Genomic DNA, 18,102 nt, shown 5'->3' with positions numbered 1-18,102 from the left:
GTAATTATAGTATTGTACATGGCTTGGCATTTAATCTGGACTCAGTGTGTTTGCACACGACTCCTCACCTCACAGTCATCCAACAGTCAAACAGAAAACATTATTGTTTAATGAAATATTTGTCAGCAGGTTGAAATGTTTTCAACTTTGCATCTTCTAAGGCAGTGTTTCCCAAACTCAGGACCCTGAATGGGTCACCAATAGGAAGATTAATAATGCTATGACGAGCAAATTCATTTTCCTAATTAAAATAGAAGAAGAGTGAGAGCTCATCTTCTATTTTAGGATAAGGAAGGAAAATAAAATTAGAGCACAACATAGCAACAAGTAATATTACTCTTATAATGACATAAATATACATTTTAAATGCACATATGTTATACATGGAGATGTTGGAAATTCATGATTTGGTGAGGTGCTGAAGGTTCTGTCTGTTTTTAATTCGACTGTCAGGAAATCCTGAAAGCCGTGTCTCCCCCGTAATGACAATAGACTGCATGTTAATAATGCATGGCAACACTTGGTTAATTATTACGTAGTTTCTCTTACCTTACTAGTTATTATGTTCAGAGAAAACACACCATGTGACGTGGCCCAAACACGTTTGTCTGTCTTACATGGTGAATGATCATTTGAATGTGAAGGATGTTCATGACAGACTCACTGTGAGACGTGTGGCCAGGAACGCTCCTGATTGTCTGTAGGGATTCATAAGAGTATCAAAATGTGGACGCCCACTTTAAGCAACACTGATTGTTCATGACAGACTCATCATTTGCTGTGTTTGAATGACAACCTCGACATGCTGCTGTCTCATACAGGGTCAGAGTTTAGACTGGAAATACCCCTGCAGCACTACATACTGTATATACTTATCAACTGCTCATGTTTGACAGTGTTAACATGCTGCAGCCTGAGCCAGTCATATGATTTTATGATGAACTATAAACGTTTACATGCACTTAAGGTTACTCCGAGGAACCGGGTTGCGTGGGTAATTGAAGAACATGTTTACATGCGCTGTGGTAACCAGGTTACTATAGATCCATGTGTACATCAGTGATCAGACTTCTCCCCTCCCCCAACCTTATTTTGGAAGCATAGCTGTGTGAATGTAACTGCAATAGTGATAGAAGAAGCTGAATTCTTGTTTACTTTACCTATATTTGTATTTGTGTGTGTGTGTGTGTGTGTGTGTGTGTGTGTGTGTGTGTGTGTGTGTGTGTGTGTGTGTGTGAGCAGTAACAGGAGGACAGGCAGACACAGCCCCAATGTGTCTAAATAGGACAATATAATAATATATGTTCAGAAACAGGCGTATTCAGACCCGAGGCGTGTGAGTTTCGGCTTCAATCAGACTGGCTGAAATAATTTTAAGAATGTTGATGCACGGCTTCATGTAATGATCTCTCCTTTCATCCTCCCACTCCATTCTCTGTCTTGTATGCAGTCTTTTGTTGTAAAGAGGCAATCAGAAACGCAGTTAGATGTAGACTTGACAGAGTTCTCTGTGGAGGAATCTTACCAGGTGTTCTCATGATGTTTAAGAATTCAGCCTACTGGACGAGTCAGACCAGTTGCTCACTGTAAACGCACATAAACGTGCTGATTTCAGCCATCAACAGTGCCATGCTGCAGATTCTCTTTGTGACTGAAGGGAGACATGGCTGCTTGAACCCCCATGGTGTTGCGTGATGATGTGGACATGAAATGATCATTTCCAAATTATGCTCAACGATTGAAACCAAAATAATGAAATTGGAGATTAAACCACGTTTTCTGGTAAACACATGAAATGATTTGATAGTAAAGATATGTCGTTTGAAAGGTCAGGATTCCATTGTGAGACTGTCTTTTCCTGCTAAAATCAATTGATTGATGATTCATTGACAACATGTGACAACGAGCAGTGCCAAGTATTGACTTCTCCTTCTTCCCTGCAGGTATATGAAGTACCTCTACCCGTATGAATGTGAAAAGCGGGGACTGAGCTCCCCCGGTGAGCTTCAGGCAGCTATCGACAGCAACCGGCGGGAAGGCCGTCGACAGAGCTACGGTTCCGCCATCTTCAATTACTCTCCTGTGGGCACACCCAACCTCCTGTCCTCGCCAAAGATACAGATGCCCCACCTATCTATGCCCACTCACAGCAGTGGCCATATCTCCCAGGTGCCTGTCATCAAGAAAGGTAATGTAAGACAACACAGGAAACAGGAAACATTTTAAGTGTAAGACAACAAAGTCTAAAATATCATTTTATTACTATTAACTTCAACTTAAAAAAAAAATACACTTCATCATATTTTAGTAAGAAGCCTCCCTGTTTTCTGGACTGTTCATGTTTATTTGCTGTAAACTTATAAACAACAATGTAGATTTTTTCATATTTCATATGTATGTCAATGAATGCTTCATCCCCATAAAGTATCGCCTTTTGATGGAAATTTTGATGGAAATAGCAAAAATTTGCACAAAAAAAAACACAAAAAAGTTTTTATCCTCGCTGTTTTTTTTTTGTTTTGTTTGGGGTTTTTTTTGCTTCTAAAAAGAGTTCATTCATTTGAAGATGGACATGAAGATGGACTTTTCTGAATTAGTTGTGACATAGTGAACGTTGAAGTCACATGACTGATCAGCTGTTTTTTCGTGGCTCTATGATCCATAGCTCCACACAGATCTGATGAAACCTTCCTCACACAAACAGGTTCCACTTCCTGTACATATGCTTCACATTAAAAGCATTTAAGTGGTTTATTTGATATAAGGCTGTGTTCTCCAGCTTTTAATGTGAAACATCTGCAAGAAGTTTGGTTGGAAATAATTCTGCTGTGTAATGTGACATGTCATTGTATGAAAACTGTCTGTATTATAGAGTTTATGGCATATGACAAAACTAGCAGCAGCATGTGACTAGATGAAGTTTTGGATTTGACTGATGATTTATGGTCTGATGAAATAAAGTTAGGTGCAGGAGAGTATTAATAGGTATGAGTTCATTTCTGTCATCATGCAGTCAGCAGACCAGCTCCAGAACAAACACGTTCTTTTTCTGTCTCTCTGAACGATGATTCATCTTCTCCTCATGAATACTTCAAGTCAAAAAAAGATTGCACACAATCACAACATCTTTTTGAGAAAGTGTTGCATGATTACCCGACCACTTAAGAAGAAGTCAGTGTGTTGGCATGTCAGAAATTTATTTCACAATAGTGTCTCATTTCGATCCATTCATACTCATGCAACTTGTGGGCAGTATATTTATTCCCTCCAAAGAGGAAACATCTTGCAGGACTTCCTCTTATTAACACAATTTCTAAGACACACTAATGCACCACAAAGAGCATGAGAACGTCTTTGATTACAGGTCCTCAAGGGGAAAAAAGGCGGCTGACTGATCTGATCTGTGTAGCGTGCCACGGACATATTAGCCATTTGTAAAGCAAAGGCAAAGTTATTTTAGTGCTGCTGCTGTCGTCAGTCTTCAAGGTTAAATTATTACATCAGATCCATCTGTCCAGTGAACAAATTATCAAATCTGCGAGCGTCATTTGGAGAATGACCGACTTCATCTCATCAGCCCCTCGTGTGCCTTTGTTGGTCACTACAGAGAGACTCTAACCCTGATCAAGAGAGTGTTATATAAATCTATACACGAGCCTTTGCTGAACCATATTTTCCACATGTAATAAGAAGCAGATATGAGGCCTTTATTGGCACAATACAATCAGACGAAAGACATGTAAAAGCATGCATATGTGAAGAGACAGATGAAAACCTCTTAATCCTAGTCTTTTTCTCTCCAGAGGAGCCCATGATGGCCAGCTGCCTGCCCGGACGAATGGCCCTCCCTATGTCACCCAGTGGCCATCGTGCAGCCGTGGCTGCCCAGGCGGCGGCTCAGGCGGCAGCAGCGGCCCAGGCGGCGGCGGCCGTCCAGGCGGCAGCCCTGGAGCAGCTCAGAGAGAAGCTTGAGAGTGGCGAACCACCAGAAAAGAAGATGATGATGGTGGCAGAGGAGCAGCAAAGGATCATGCAGCACGCCTTGCAGCAGAACCTGCTGGCAATGGCCACCCAGCTGCCCCTCAGCATCAAACTCAACAACAGGGGTGAGACACCCGCAGTGCATACACTGATCTGTGTGGAGTTTAGTATGTATATATTTTAATATTATATATTCTCTGTCTCCTATGAAGGGTTTATCATTTGTAAAAGAGGTTTATTCCTTCATTCAGGTGCAATTTGTATGTAACTGTAGAATATTAAATTCTCATTCTCATTTTGTAGCTATGATTTCCAAATTCCCCCCCAAAATAGAGGACAACCTCTGTGTCCTAATGACAGATTATTTTTAATATTGTCTAGAAATCTCTTGAAAAGGCTGAAACCAACAGTGATTGCATCTCACAACATGTACAGTACACTGCGTGTTTTATCTTCTCCATCCACTGCTGTGTCCAAAATACAGCAATGAGCTGTCCCAGCGACCTGTTTACACTTTGAAAAAAATGGGGGCTACGTTTGTGTATGTATGTATTCATTCTCACATACACCACCCAAAAATACACACTAGATCACCAAATGTGGATTAATCTGGTGCTGAAAATAGCCTCCAACAAACACGAGTAACATTTAAGTTCAGTAACATTGTTGGCTTTGGTCTTTGCAGGGGATTTATTCAAGTCTGGAATGATGCTCCTCTTTTTCATCATTGTAAGATCTTTTATATCAACAGGTTACATTAATATAACACAGTGATGTCTATGAAATTTACTCATTAATTTTTAATTGAATGTGAAGCTCTTTAGCTGCTTTCATCAGACTTAAATGGCAGTGTGTCTGCCGCAGTGGGTGGCTGTCAAAACCAGCTAATGGCCCTGCCAGAGAGGCTGTCTGAGATACAGCTGTGAAACGCCCGGACCACTAATGTGCACATAGTTCATCATATAACATGTGTAATTTGAAGCTCAGCTCCATAGATGTTATGAAGAAATAGTTGTGACCACAGGCAGAAACCAGCTTGTCATGAGTAAAAATACCTGCATTGGCGGGCTTTGGCTGCAGCCAGCATAGCTCATGACAAGCCATAAGTCACATATGACTTAATGATAGAGGCTAAAGGAAGAATAAGGGCCTATCTGCTCAAGTGTGATATCATTTCTGTCTGCATCACTGCCTCTCTCATATTAGTCATAATAGCGGGCTTTGCACTTGATACGTGATGGAAAAATGAGTGAGAATCTTTCTCAGGTTAATTCCCACACTGGTCGTCTGGCTGTGGCCCTCACACATAAACACTGTCATTTAAAGATTACATCCAAACACTATTATTTGTCTCCTCCTAGATGCACTTAGACGGATAAATATGTGTTTACAGATGGTTTGATATCACAGCAGCTCACTGAGATTACTCTGTGTGTGTAATGTCAGTCTGTTTTCTTAAGACATCGCCGTTATTTCACAACCAGTCACATTTATTCAGCCAAGTTTTCCAACTGTGCGCTGCTATAGGATTCATCCATAACTGACATGTACAAATGGCTGTAACATCTTTTGACAGTTCTTTCTCCCCCAGAACTCTTTAATAAAGCTCTCCTTATCCTGTCACTCACTGAATTATCACCAATACTCCACCGGGGCGCTCCTCTTGCTTCTTCTGTTCCCTTTCTAAATGCTCATATTGAGTTTTTCTCTCTCTCGTTCTCTGCCTCCTCTCTTGACAGATGATAGACAAGAGACCGCATTGAACCTGTCTACCAACGGCATTAGCAGCATCAACATGTCAATAGAAATAAATGGAGTTGTCTACACAGGTAAATAGAGGGGGCGTTTGCTGATGTAATTGCAGGCAGGAAATTCAATAAGTTATAGCAGCACCCTGGTGCTTAGTCCTCTACGCAATTTGATGTCTTTGCTATAAAATCCATCGTAATGAAGTGGCAGTCCAATAGAGTTAAAAAAGTTAAATATCTCAAAATTGGGCCTGTGGATTCGAGGTCGATGGGGCTTATTGTCTTATGTGCCTGCCTAGAGTGCGTGTGTGTGTGTGTGTGTGTGTGTGTGTGTGTGTGTAAATGGAGGTAGCTTGTGTCTTGAGGTAATTACTGGTTCTCTGCTTTAACATAGGCCATTTATGTCAGGGTATAAGCCTGGTGGCCGTCACATCACATCTGAGCTCTCTCTCTCTCAGAGAGCAGCCCGAGTGTCAACTCGATCCAGCTCATCAAGCTGACACTCACCTTAATCTGTTTTTATGTTTGGGTCTTTAGATGAGTATGCTGAAATATGACTGCTTTTTTATTATCTATAGAATTAAATGTCTTAAACTCAAAGGTGCAAAAGTCATTCGCTGATTTCATTTATTTGTCTATTAAGCATTAAACAGAGTGATGTCGAGTTAATTTTACTTCCATATGACATCATGCCGTCACACATGGCAACAACAATCACAGCTGAAAGTAAAAGGAACATTATTACCGGCTCCATGGGGGAGGAGTCACTTCCAGAAAGGGGAGAGACTTGAAGTGGTTTTACAAAACACCAGATGCAGATGTCCCACCACAAACCACGGTGATATGTAAGAAGTGCGAGACAACTGTAACAACAAAGGGCACCACCTTAAGCAGAAGTACCCGGTTGAGAACGAGTAGAGCTCACAAGCTCCAAACCAAAAATGTCTTTCAGTATTTTGCCATAAAGACAGAAATCGTCCTGAAATATCATGAATTTATTCCAGGGCCATAGCACCTACTGCTAATGTATACATCACATTAAGGCCACACAAAATTAGAAAATTAGAGCAGTCGTATGTGTTTTTCAGCATATTCATCTCAGTGTCCCTCACTCAGCTGCAGAACTATTTGCAACAATATCTTTTTTGATATTACCACTGGTGCCACTACTTTGAAATGATATGCACAGTCACTTTGTCATACGTCCAGCTGATCCTGGTACAGTATCAGTTCGTTCTTTGCCTTTTTCCAGATTGACTCAGTAAAAGTAAGGTAAAGTCATCTAGATTAAATAAATAAATAAATAAATCTGCATCGTCTGGAGAGACAGACGGTGGAAATCTAACATACAGTCTCTACAGATCATCTAGAATTCATGTAACCATAGTTACATGTGTAACTCTCATTCGGAGTTAGGACATTAGTTGTGTCACAGTTATGTGCATGTGAAAAATAAAAAAGTCCCTGAGCCCTAAATGAGGCTGAAACATCCTGTACAGACAAAGGAATGCTGGACTACACTATATTTAATGCTTACTTAATGGGTGTCTGGACAGTATGAAAAAGACAATGGTGATGTCATTTGTAGTAAACAGACCCTGACCTGGTCCTTTGAGGACTGATGTCAGGACAGTTTAAGTTTGAGACTCACTTGGACTTGATGTTTGTTCCTCAGGTGTCCTGTTTGCTCGACAGTCGGCCATAGCGGCGATGGCGGGACACCGTGGGAGACACAGCAACTGTCAGACTCAGGGAAAGACGAGTCCCACACAGTTCCAGCCCTCCTGCTCCTCGTCCTCGTCCTCATCCTCTTCCTCGCTCCACGGGCACAGAAACTCATCCCCCTGAGTTTCCTGTCCCCCCCCCCCTCCCCGCCTCCTCTTCCCACCTCACCAGGGAGGAGATCCATTTTCTTCGTAAACAGGCAGTTGGAGACATGATCATCAGATGAACTTTGATTGTTTTAAGGTGGCTTTTTCTCCATCCACTCAATCAGATTTCTTGTAGGTCCGCTAACAACAGATTGAAAAGCAGTAAAAAAAAAAAATTAAAAAAAAATTAAAAGACGCCCCCTTCCTCCCCCCTCCCTGCTCCTCCTGCTCTGAATTAGCGATGTGATTCAAGGACTTTTAACCTTTGTGTGTTACCATTGTCTTTCACCATCTCAAAGACTTGTGTTCAGTGTGGAACAGTTCCAAAGCATGGTTGTCCATCGACTTAAGGTGCAAACTGGATGAAGCCAAATGAAGACTTCTTCTCGTGCACCGTTTCAATCAGAAGATGAGGCAGCAAGAAGCTTTCTGACAGACCTCAGAACCTCACTGCTTACAGCTGATACCAAAGAAGAAGCAAATCTCTGCTGGTTTAACACATCCAGCGTATACAGTGATCTCTAGCGCCGATGATCAAACCTGAAGATTATAGCAGGAATTACAACCAGACAAAGCACATCCCACGTGGAGATCATTGTGTATTTCAGAATGAGCTGTCAGCCATACAAGACACTTCAGTGTGCTCTAGTGGTGCACGGTATCAAAAATTATAATTAATCAAGTTACTCCAAAGTAGTTGCCACATAGATGACCTGGGTCTTGGTAAACCAGTTGGTAATCCAGCCCTGTACATTATAGACGCACATGCTGAGAGCACATGGCATGAAAGAAGGTGAAGAAAATGAGAAGCTGCACATGCCTACAGTCAGTTCATCTTCATTTAAAGGCCACGTTCATCTGTTCCACAGACTGCACAGTGACTAATCGTATGTGCTGCTCACAGCTCCTGCATAAAGACCTCCAGTATGGCCACTGGAAAGAGTGTTACATCTACATTCTTGGAAGTTCTTTACTGTGGAAGGCTGCTGATTAGTTTAGTCTTTTTTTGCTGTGTCACTTATAAGTGTCACTTATTTTGACATGATATATCTGATGACCTGATCACAAGAGCACGTTACGTTGATCATGGAATAAATTATTATTAAAACAAGCTCACTGGTCAAAATCACAGAATATCTTTCTGTTGATTACAAAAACAAAAGATCAAATCATGTATCTCCTTCTTCCAGAGTATACTGCTGAGACAATAACAGATTCAATTGATATGATGAAGCAGTGTTTCCGCTCCGATGCTTTCCTCATTCATGATGGTAAATACTGCAATCAACATCATTGCTCCACTGGTCGTGGTTAGAAATACTTACAAAAGTTTGGTCGGGCCGCACGTGAGATTGCATTGTTCGTTGGAGAAATCTCCTGCAACTCACATACATGAAAATACTAGACTAGAAAATATCAGCGGTATTTGTTAAGCATAAGACAGAAGCACAAAGCTGATGGAACATTGGCTGACAGAGACTTGGGAAGAAAAGAGAATCCTGAGATGGCATTATTATTATTATTGCTGGAGAAATGGCTGTGATAGTAAAGAATAGAGCACTTCAGCCTTTAGGCAGCAGGTGAACAGAAAAAGAGGAAAGCAGACATCCAAAGATGTGTTTGTCTGCAGGACGTCAGTCATGCTGTAGTTTTATATTGTGAATAGAATGCAGGTTTCTTTTTTTTAGTAATGCACTTGTGTCTAACATCAGAGAGCTTCTGCCTCTTTCATTTCTCTCTTTCTCTCTTTCTTTCTTTCTGCTTTCATAAAGATATACAAATATTTTCTTTATTGTGAAGGGAAATGGGAACAAGTTTGAAGATATATGGGTTTTTATTAAGTCTGTTTAAGCATTTAATTGCAGATTTTATTTATTGTGTTTCATATTCGATTCTGCATTCAACTCCACCGTTTTATTTGCAAACCCTTTTTAAGAGTCTTGTTGAATGCAGATACCTCACCAATCTACCTGTATATAGTCATAGTAAAGTATGAATACAAGATATACCTCATAAATTTCATTTATTTTTATTGTACAGCCACTTGAAAATCTATGTTTTACTTCAGCTGATCACTGGATTTTTTTTTCTTATTTCATATTTTGTATGGTTATACCAAAGAAGGGAATATTTTATTGACACACATCTACCTCATTTGTTATAGACTGTGCCAACAACCATGTCCACAATCTTAATTGCCAGTGTATTCATGGTGTTTCATATCCATGTGTTTGTGTGAACACAGAACACTTTTCAGTCAAAGAAAAAAAACCCCAGAAGATTATAGCAGAGAATTAAGGAACAAGTGCTTTTTATGTTGGGTGTTGTGCCGGCACAACAGAACAGCCTTTTGTGACACACAGTAGAGACGCTTATTAAAACAAATGCAATCTGCATGAAAACATGAACATGAAGAGGAGGACATCACTTTGTAACAATGAGGTGTCCTGTCAGCAGTGGGGCCTGAGGACAGCAGACGTGTCATTCGCTCACTTCATAAAAAGGTCTTAGCTCTACTCTGGTTTCATAGTCTCTATGTAATGGTATAAATAAGCATGTGTGCTGATTTATGCAAGATGTTTTTTTTGTAGATTTCTACATTTTTGCTGATGAAGACTGAGATGCATTTGCAAAGGACCTTTGAGCTGAGATCATACTGTCATACATTCTGTTCCTGTGGTCAGAATTAGAGCCAATATTAACTTATCAGCCCTGTGTATAACACTGACTGATAATTAATAAGAAATGTCAAAGAAAGAATTGCCTACCAGAGAGCATAGTTTATTTTTACACCAGATGTCTCACTGTAGCTGTTGGTAACACTGTGGGAACCATTCTGGCGTGATCTTGTGATTTTGTGATGAAGTCAGTTACATTTAAGGACCCACATTAAAAATAATAATGCTTAATGTGTATTAAAAAGAACATCACAAGACAAATAGAGGGTAATTTTTTGGATTTTTCTCAAACAGTCATATCAGTATCAACCTCAAAAATCTAGTATCAGTTGGGCTATAGTCAAGATTGATGTTCTGTGCTCAAGTACTCTATATGCATGTTTGATTAGGCCACACGTTGAATTGCCTGTGTTACCAATTCTGCATTTTTCTGCCACACACAGCTAAAATGTGATCTGGCATTTTGTGGGAACAGAACTGGAGGAGCCCACTACAACTGAAAAGCTCATACTTTAATAATAAGGTGTGTGCAGGCCACTAAAGTTTGAAGGTCTTTGTTTCATTTTGTGTGACAGTCTTCAGTCAGCAAAGGGTACATAAGCAGATAAACTGAGATCCTGCAGGTATTAATTTTCAGGCAATGGAATAGATTTTAGGAAGAACAAGGATTCCCAGTATTCAGTCCCAGTTAGTCCATCTTGGTCACTTTGTTCCAGATACACATCTACTGGCCAAATTTGCTACAGATGTTCATAGTCCCCTGAGGGTGAGTTTAAGAGGTCTTGTGGACCTCTCCACCTTGACTCCAACACCATTAGGCCAAAACTCCACTACTGCTAAGGTTTTAGGATTTCTATAAATCTGACTGCCTTGTTGTGTCCTTTTTTCTCTCTCATCTTTTGGAGTTGTTGTCTTCCTCACTGTGCAGGGTTTCTCATGCAGATTGTCCACAGTTCTCAATTTAAAATGCTATGACTAGTTAATGTTCATGATGACGGCGTGACACTCCAGGCTGATTACTGGTGATAAAGCTAATAATATATTGTGTGACTATATGTATAGATGGTGATGTTGAAATTGTACAAACACAATCGTGCAGCAGAGGACAATCCTCAGCTACTAAGATGAGCTGGCTCCTCAGCTGTTAGTTAAGCGGTTTGAGGCGATTCTTTCTAATTGTCGTGCTTACTTGAAATGTGTTCTAAAGCAATCAGAGAATTCTGCAGGTAGATATGGCAAAGGTCCAAGACAAGAGTCACTTTCTCAAACTTGGTGTTACAGCTTTGAGCACTGAATCATGGTTAAAAATGACTATCAGACCAATATAAATGGACTTTTTTTTTCTCAAACCAGCTGGACTAGACAGACCTTCCTGATCTGGAAAATCTGAGCATTGTTTCATATCATTCTGGTAGAGTTTAGGTCTCCTCAGACCTCAGAAGTTATGGTATATTGTCTTATGGCATCCAAGGTTATGGAAGTAAAAATCCACCTTGTCTCCAATCAACAGTCAACATTTGTTTTTTAATGTTTTTTTCATTTTTAGAAATGTCGTTTCTAACAGTTTCAGCAGACATCTACAGAAACCCCTAACCCTAACAGTAACCCTAACCCCAATTGGGTAATGGGGTATGAAATATACTTAGATGGGGCATTTCGGCAGACAGTCATTTTGCAGACTTTGTTGATTTTTTTCCTCTGACTGACCATAGCAACAGCAGCTGACACCCAACGCTATAGTAGTCATTAAATCCATCTGCCATACCAATCTGTCAACAAAGAAAGTTGACATGATTCAAAGTGACAGCCACAACATAAACCTGACAGATAATTAAGTTATCTGTCAGGTTTATCTGACTCCCCTGTTTCTGTGTTGAGGAACATTGAGGAGATCATTAAAAGAGAACAGAACATAAAAAACTGCTTCTCCCACTCCCACCACTCTGTAATGCACTTTCATAACAAGTCTGATGCTGATGTCCAGGTTCTGGAGGGCTGGCTGGGGTCCATTCAACATTTGATATAACGAATTATATTCAAGAATAGCCACAATCCAGAAACATCAGAGTATGTATCACAGTCCTAGACCAAAAACATTCAGCTTTCAGATCAGGACATTTCAGGCAACCTTCTTGTTTTGTCCACCCTAAATGTTGCAACTGCCTACCACCTGAGTGTTTGCGTTTTCAACTCTATTTTCTCCCCATAATACATTTTAAAAATCTGAGTGACTGAAATGTCCATGAGATGACCACCCAGGGTTGTGATGCACAGTATGATGCCTCTGGATCAGGGCTCATTCAGGATAGTATGCAGTTTCTACTTCCATGATCCAGGAGCTCCTGGCAGGAGAGCCCTGTCTCTTATTCTCTCTTTCTAAATGCAGCACCGGCACAGTCTAGTCCTCATGACTGTCTCTTCCTCAGCCCCTCCTAATGATGCCAATAATTCAACATTTCACATGACTGTGAGGCCACAGCATGAATCACTGGCATTTTTCTCACCAAAGACTTTTTTCAAGCTGTGACCACGCTCACCTGATTTTTAGGTCATAACCAACAGCAGAGCAGACAAAGCAAAGAGAGTAATCGCTCTGCATGCAGAAAAAAAGTGAATTGACTTATGTAATCAAATAACATGTTGTTTACTTTGTATTTTAGCTATGCTATGCTAGTAGTTTGTAGACACTAATCGCTTTATTATCTGTGTATGAAGCTTTAAATGTTTCTTTTATTACCCTTTCGTTCATCTTGGATGAATCCAGTGTATTATGGGAATGCTGGATTGTGGTGCTCAGGGGTTAAAAATGTACAAAAAAGTGAAAGAGATTTTCCTGTTTTGCCATTTGACTTGTAGTGTATTTAGAAATAAAATCATGCTTTTATCTTCAGTCAAATGTTTTCTTTGTTCTTTCTCATATTACTGTGACTACTAATAAAAGAGTAGTTACAGACCCACTGAAGACTGAACGCCAATATTCTAGATCACGGAGGTCCAAAGTACGGCTCAGGTGCCAATCACAGCCCACGGTCAGATTTCATGTGTCCGAAGCTTCACTTTTATAATATATTATTTATGGCCTGCTAGGATTGTCAGATACTGTAAACTGGTTCACTTTTATAATATATTATTTATGGCTTGCTAGGATTGTCAAATACTGCATGGCTGGAAGATTAGATTTTTTGGTTGACATACAGTAATGAAGCATTTGAACCTGTAAGTACATAACTGCTGCTGTCATATATCTGTAGATGTGACACAAAATATTACTTTCTGAATGATCTTGTTAAAGAGTGATATGTTTTAAACTTAAATGTTAACAGACTTTGCATCACTCATAAAAAGTCATGTTTAGAATGAACATGAGGTTCAGATTTGTATCAACTTTATGCAAGTTTAACATATTCCATACAATTTATTCTTTATCTGACTCCAGATGTGAAAGAAAGGAAGAACTCGTTTTAGATTTGTTCACGCCCGATTGGTTTAGATTTGGTGACAAAAAAAAAAAAAGATAGTTGTGACAATGAAAACAAAATTGTTACAGAAGAGTGCATTTGTATGTAACTCTTATTGATCATTCTTTCATTTTTAAAATGTTATTATTGGCCCCCGGGCATCTTCACTTTGGCCCTTTTAAAAAAAAGTTTGGACATTTTTGTTCTAGATGAAGAAGTTTCCTTAAATGCCAAGAGTGTCTTTTTATATTCTATATAACTTTTGTTTTGAGTTCAAACTTTATTCCATCAATAACAGGATAATATTTTGGGCCAGTGACCTCTGTACAAACAAACAGCATACATTCACCTCCAATGGCGCCAGACAGAGTTTCCCCCTGTCGCCCCTTCACAATTGAGATCGAGCCCTTGGCCGAGCAGCTTCGGCAAGAAAAATGCATTTGTCACATAAGGAGTAACTCACAAATGATTTCAAATTGAATTAGAGGATAAACCCCTTGAGATGCACCATCCTGTTTTCAAGGGGGTCTTCAATCAATCACTCTATGCTGATGATCTGCCCTCTACATCTTAAATCCCGCATCTCAGAGTATAAACTCAATCTGTGAAAGAAGTGCATTACTCCCAGATAATGTTTTAACCAAAAAAGCCCCCACATTCTCCTTTTCTTTGTTTATAGGCTGACAAAGAAAAGATGCACCTAGAGATATTTGTCACTGAGTCTATATATATATGCTCCAGACTAAAAGATGGGTGATACAAATAAAAAGTATTGGCATTTTATCAAGACACTCAACCAAGACAATAAAATCCTAGCTTGGGTTCACATGGTGCACTACCTCACTACTCACATACCAATATCAGTGCAAATTATTATAATCACTGATTGAAATCCCTCAACATTTGGACTCAGTTCAGAAAAAAAAAATCTGTTTACACTGGTTCTCCCTTAGAAACACAGCAAAGTGCTCATGATGTAAGAATTTTTCCCAATCCATGTCCAATGATTTTTTTTTGCTGTTCCCCATTACACTGTTTTCTGGGTCATTGCAAAAGGCCTCAGTGCTCTACTGGTCCAGCGTCCATTGTTAGGAAATAGAAACATCTCACACTATTTCTAACCGATTTATGATACAGTCTATGGTCTCACCCCATTAAAACTGAGGATTTGATCAAGGAGACACTGAACTGTAGAAAAAAGATACTCCCGAAAACATTTTAGAAAATCTGGAAGTCCTTTAGAGAATTAGATAAAATTCCTGACACTGGTGCCTGATGTGAAAGATTTTTTCAATGGGGTTGAAGTGGATGTGGTTTTGTTTATTTTAACATTAAAAAACATAAATACAATTTAAAAATCTGAGAATTATCAAAACACCAAAAGTATTTCAGATGATACAGATACAGCACGTCAGGACAAAGAGGTTCAAACTGTTCAATGGTTCAGTGGTTTAACCCTAATAACAAAGAAACATATTTACCTATACATACTTGCATTAAGTTTGGTTGTGTTTGTCAAAGTTTGGTGATATCTGTCTCTGAAATGGAGAAAAGTTAAAAGTTATGAGAAAAATCAGCACCATGTCTTTTTAGAAAGTGGCCCCCAAATATTCTGACTGACCTGAATTTTGTTGGGACGAAGGTCCAGAGCATCTTTAGTTGTTTGGCTGTTTAGTGTCTGTTCTGGGTTACTGTAGGAACACAGTGGTTTATCATGGCGGACTCTGTCAGAGCATCTGTAGATAAAAGTAACAAAAAAATAACAATTCTTATTTTTAGGTGATTATACACTAATAAAACAGCCTATTATATTTCATTCATGCCATATTCTGTTACTTAAGCCTCCCAAACCTTGAATGCACAGGACATTCAGAATAATTCATTTGGATAGAATGGTGCAGTTAAACATGGTGCCAAGGTTGGATTCAGCTGACAGTGTAAAAGTGAGATACCTTCAATTAGTATTGAGACATGAAGATACAAAATATCATTTATATTCTATGATACAGTATGTGATGTTTGTTTGTTTGCTTTGGAAAATTGAAATAAACTTTGGTTGCCCTGAGACAAAGAACTACAAACCTGTGGTAATCAAGAATGTTCTCTTCTCATTCCAGTGTAACAACACTAAAAAAATATAATTATTAAAAACTAAAACAAATTCATTTTTTAAACGCAGCTCATAGGATTTAAGTGTGGAAAACTAGAAACACCAATTCAGCAAATGCAGACAGTTGAACTAATGCAGCTCGGTTGAGTGCAGCATTAAGCAGGTAAAATGGGGTAAAGATTGGTTAATTAAGGCTGAGAATCCTGATGTAATTAGGAGCAGCAAAGATTAGTGGCCGCCGGTAGCGCGACGAGGATTTGCAGGTAATAGACTTATTATTGAGACTGGCTGAATGTTACTTTATACTTCTGAATAAACAAAAACAAATTAGGAGCAGTCGTCCAATAATGGGTTATCTTGTCAAGGGCTGACAGAAATCCATGGCCCCTATAACACAGTGTTAATTTTATGCACCACTGACAAGCACAGTGCTAATCAATAACACTACTATAAAATAAGGTGAAGCATCAATCTGCAGTGAAGGTGTTGGATTGAGCTGTGAGCAGATAGAGAGAAAAACGTTGCTCCATACATAATGAAGTCTGTGCACAATGTGTTACATCCCAAAGGACTGACTCAGCACTGAGAGCTGACTGTTGAGCTGCTGCTTTTTGGATCATCAAGAGTCAGGAGTCCAGTTTTGAAGATGTTATGTCCGAAAGTAATCTGATTACTTTCGGATATTGCATTTCAAACAACATACATACATACACTGTATGAGGTGTCCAAACTACACCTGATGTGTCACCTGACTCCTTAAATTATATAGCTCATGATTTATTTCAGAATTCAAATTACATTTGGCCACTGATTATTTGAAGATGCAGCTCCTAATGTGAATGCTGGTTTCACTATGACCATATGGGAGTAGTATCAGTAACACACAACATCAGAGCCATGACAGTGGTGTGATGAGTACCACAGTGAAATCACATCCAATCAAGAGTATTTGATCAGTTTCTCAGATCTAGTTCCTGTTGGAAATATATACACTATCAGACAGTGCTGTCAACAGACACACTTTGGTTAAGGCACTACAACGTGTCGGATAGGTTTGGAAAAAGATCATGGTGTTGGTTAAAATAAGTACGTCATGTGTTGTGTCATGCTGTCTTTAAGACACTGAGGTAATTCCAAAAAAGTACCTGATACCATGTACTGTCCATGATGGAAAACCAAAAAAGAGCAAGTCAAGTGGAGTTGAGTCGATTCATACCGTGTGGTGAAAACACAGCTAACACGTTAGGCTACTGTGCTTTTTAGATGGAAAATATTGGGTTTTCACAACCATTACATTTGTTTTTTCAGGGATTTATTCTTTGGAATTTGGTTTTGCAAAGTAAGATCAATTAACAGTCAATCATCTAACTGCCATGTCAAGCCCAAACAGCACAATAACAGTTTTAGTCAATATACATATCCACATATTCACAAATATTCCTATTGTTGGTATTATTTTTATGATTATTAGTTATGTATCTATCAGCAACCTGCCTGCAGTTTGAAGGCATGCATGTCAGTAACTTTTGTGTCAGGCTTTAGTTAATGCAGTTCATCTTTGTCAGACTGCTTCTTGTTTTTAAAGTAATAACTCCTCACTATCAGCAACACAAAGGCGCAGCGCCTCCTAACTGCCCTCTGAGTGGCCATTGATTGGATGGTCACCTTTGACCCGGGTAGTGGAATCCTGGCTGAATAAAACCATCTCATCTGTCAGGGAGGAATTTGCACTGGTGATCTGAATAATTCGATACTGCTTCATCAATACCAATTAGCAACTACTGCACACCTGCAGATGCACAGCTCCTGACAGATATCTTAGCCTAGCTTAGCACAATATTTGGAGGCAGGGGCAAAACTGTTAGCTATGATAGAGGTATTGAAAATGCAATAATCAAAGGATACTGGAGCTTGTCGCAAGATTTTCAACATGCCAGTGAGAAAGCTAGTTAAAAGAGTAGCCAAAGAGCCTAGGACCACTTGAAATGAGCTCCTGGATGTAGGAGATACGAAAAACAATAAGCAATGCACCCCATTACCACAGACCCCATCCATGATCACCTTGGAGGGCTGAAGAAAAGGCATGTTCAAACTCGTTTTAAGCTTGCTACACATTCAGAGCAGCCTGTAGATTATTGGGAGAATGTAGCGTGGCCAGACTAGACAAAAGTTGACTGTTCAGCAACAATAAGATGTGCCATGTTTGGAGGAGAAATGGCACTGCATAAGAAAATATGTTGAAATTAAAGTACCATA

General features: G+C 39.5%; 1 protein-coding gene across 2 annotated transcripts in view; it reads left to right on the top strand.

Annotated features, from left to right (window-relative positions):
* arid3c (AT rich interactive domain 3C (BRIGHT-like)) overlaps positions 1 to 13,151 on the top strand; it is a 66,930-nt gene extending 53,779 nt beyond the window's left edge. The window contains exons 5-8 of one of the 2 annotated variants that reach the window (XM_027278545.1): positions 1,944 to 2,188; positions 3,804 to 4,106; positions 5,721 to 5,810; positions 7,405 to 13,151. In XM_027278545.1, the coding sequence (XP_027134346.1) occupies positions 1,944 to 2,188; positions 3,804 to 4,106; positions 5,721 to 5,810; positions 7,405 to 7,577 (811 nt within the window). In that variant the 3' untranslated portion in view covers positions 7,578 to 13,151. Of the gene's footprint in view, positions 1 to 1,943; positions 2,189 to 3,788; positions 4,107 to 5,720; positions 5,811 to 7,404 lie in introns of both variants that reach the window. The other variant, XM_027278544.1, reaches the window with a different exon arrangement.
* The last annotated feature ends 4,951 nt before the right edge of the window (positions 13,152 to 18,102 follow it).

Source organism: Larimichthys crocea, chromosome III (genome assembly GCF_000972845.2).
Source record: "Larimichthys crocea isolate SSNF chromosome III, L_crocea_2.0, whole genome shotgun sequence".
NCBI classification, from domain to species: domain Eukaryota; kingdom Metazoa; phylum Chordata; class Actinopteri; family Sciaenidae; genus Larimichthys; species Larimichthys crocea.
The sequence above is the reverse complement of the archived record's forward strand: the minus strand, read 5'-3'. Positions and strand labels throughout refer to the sequence as shown.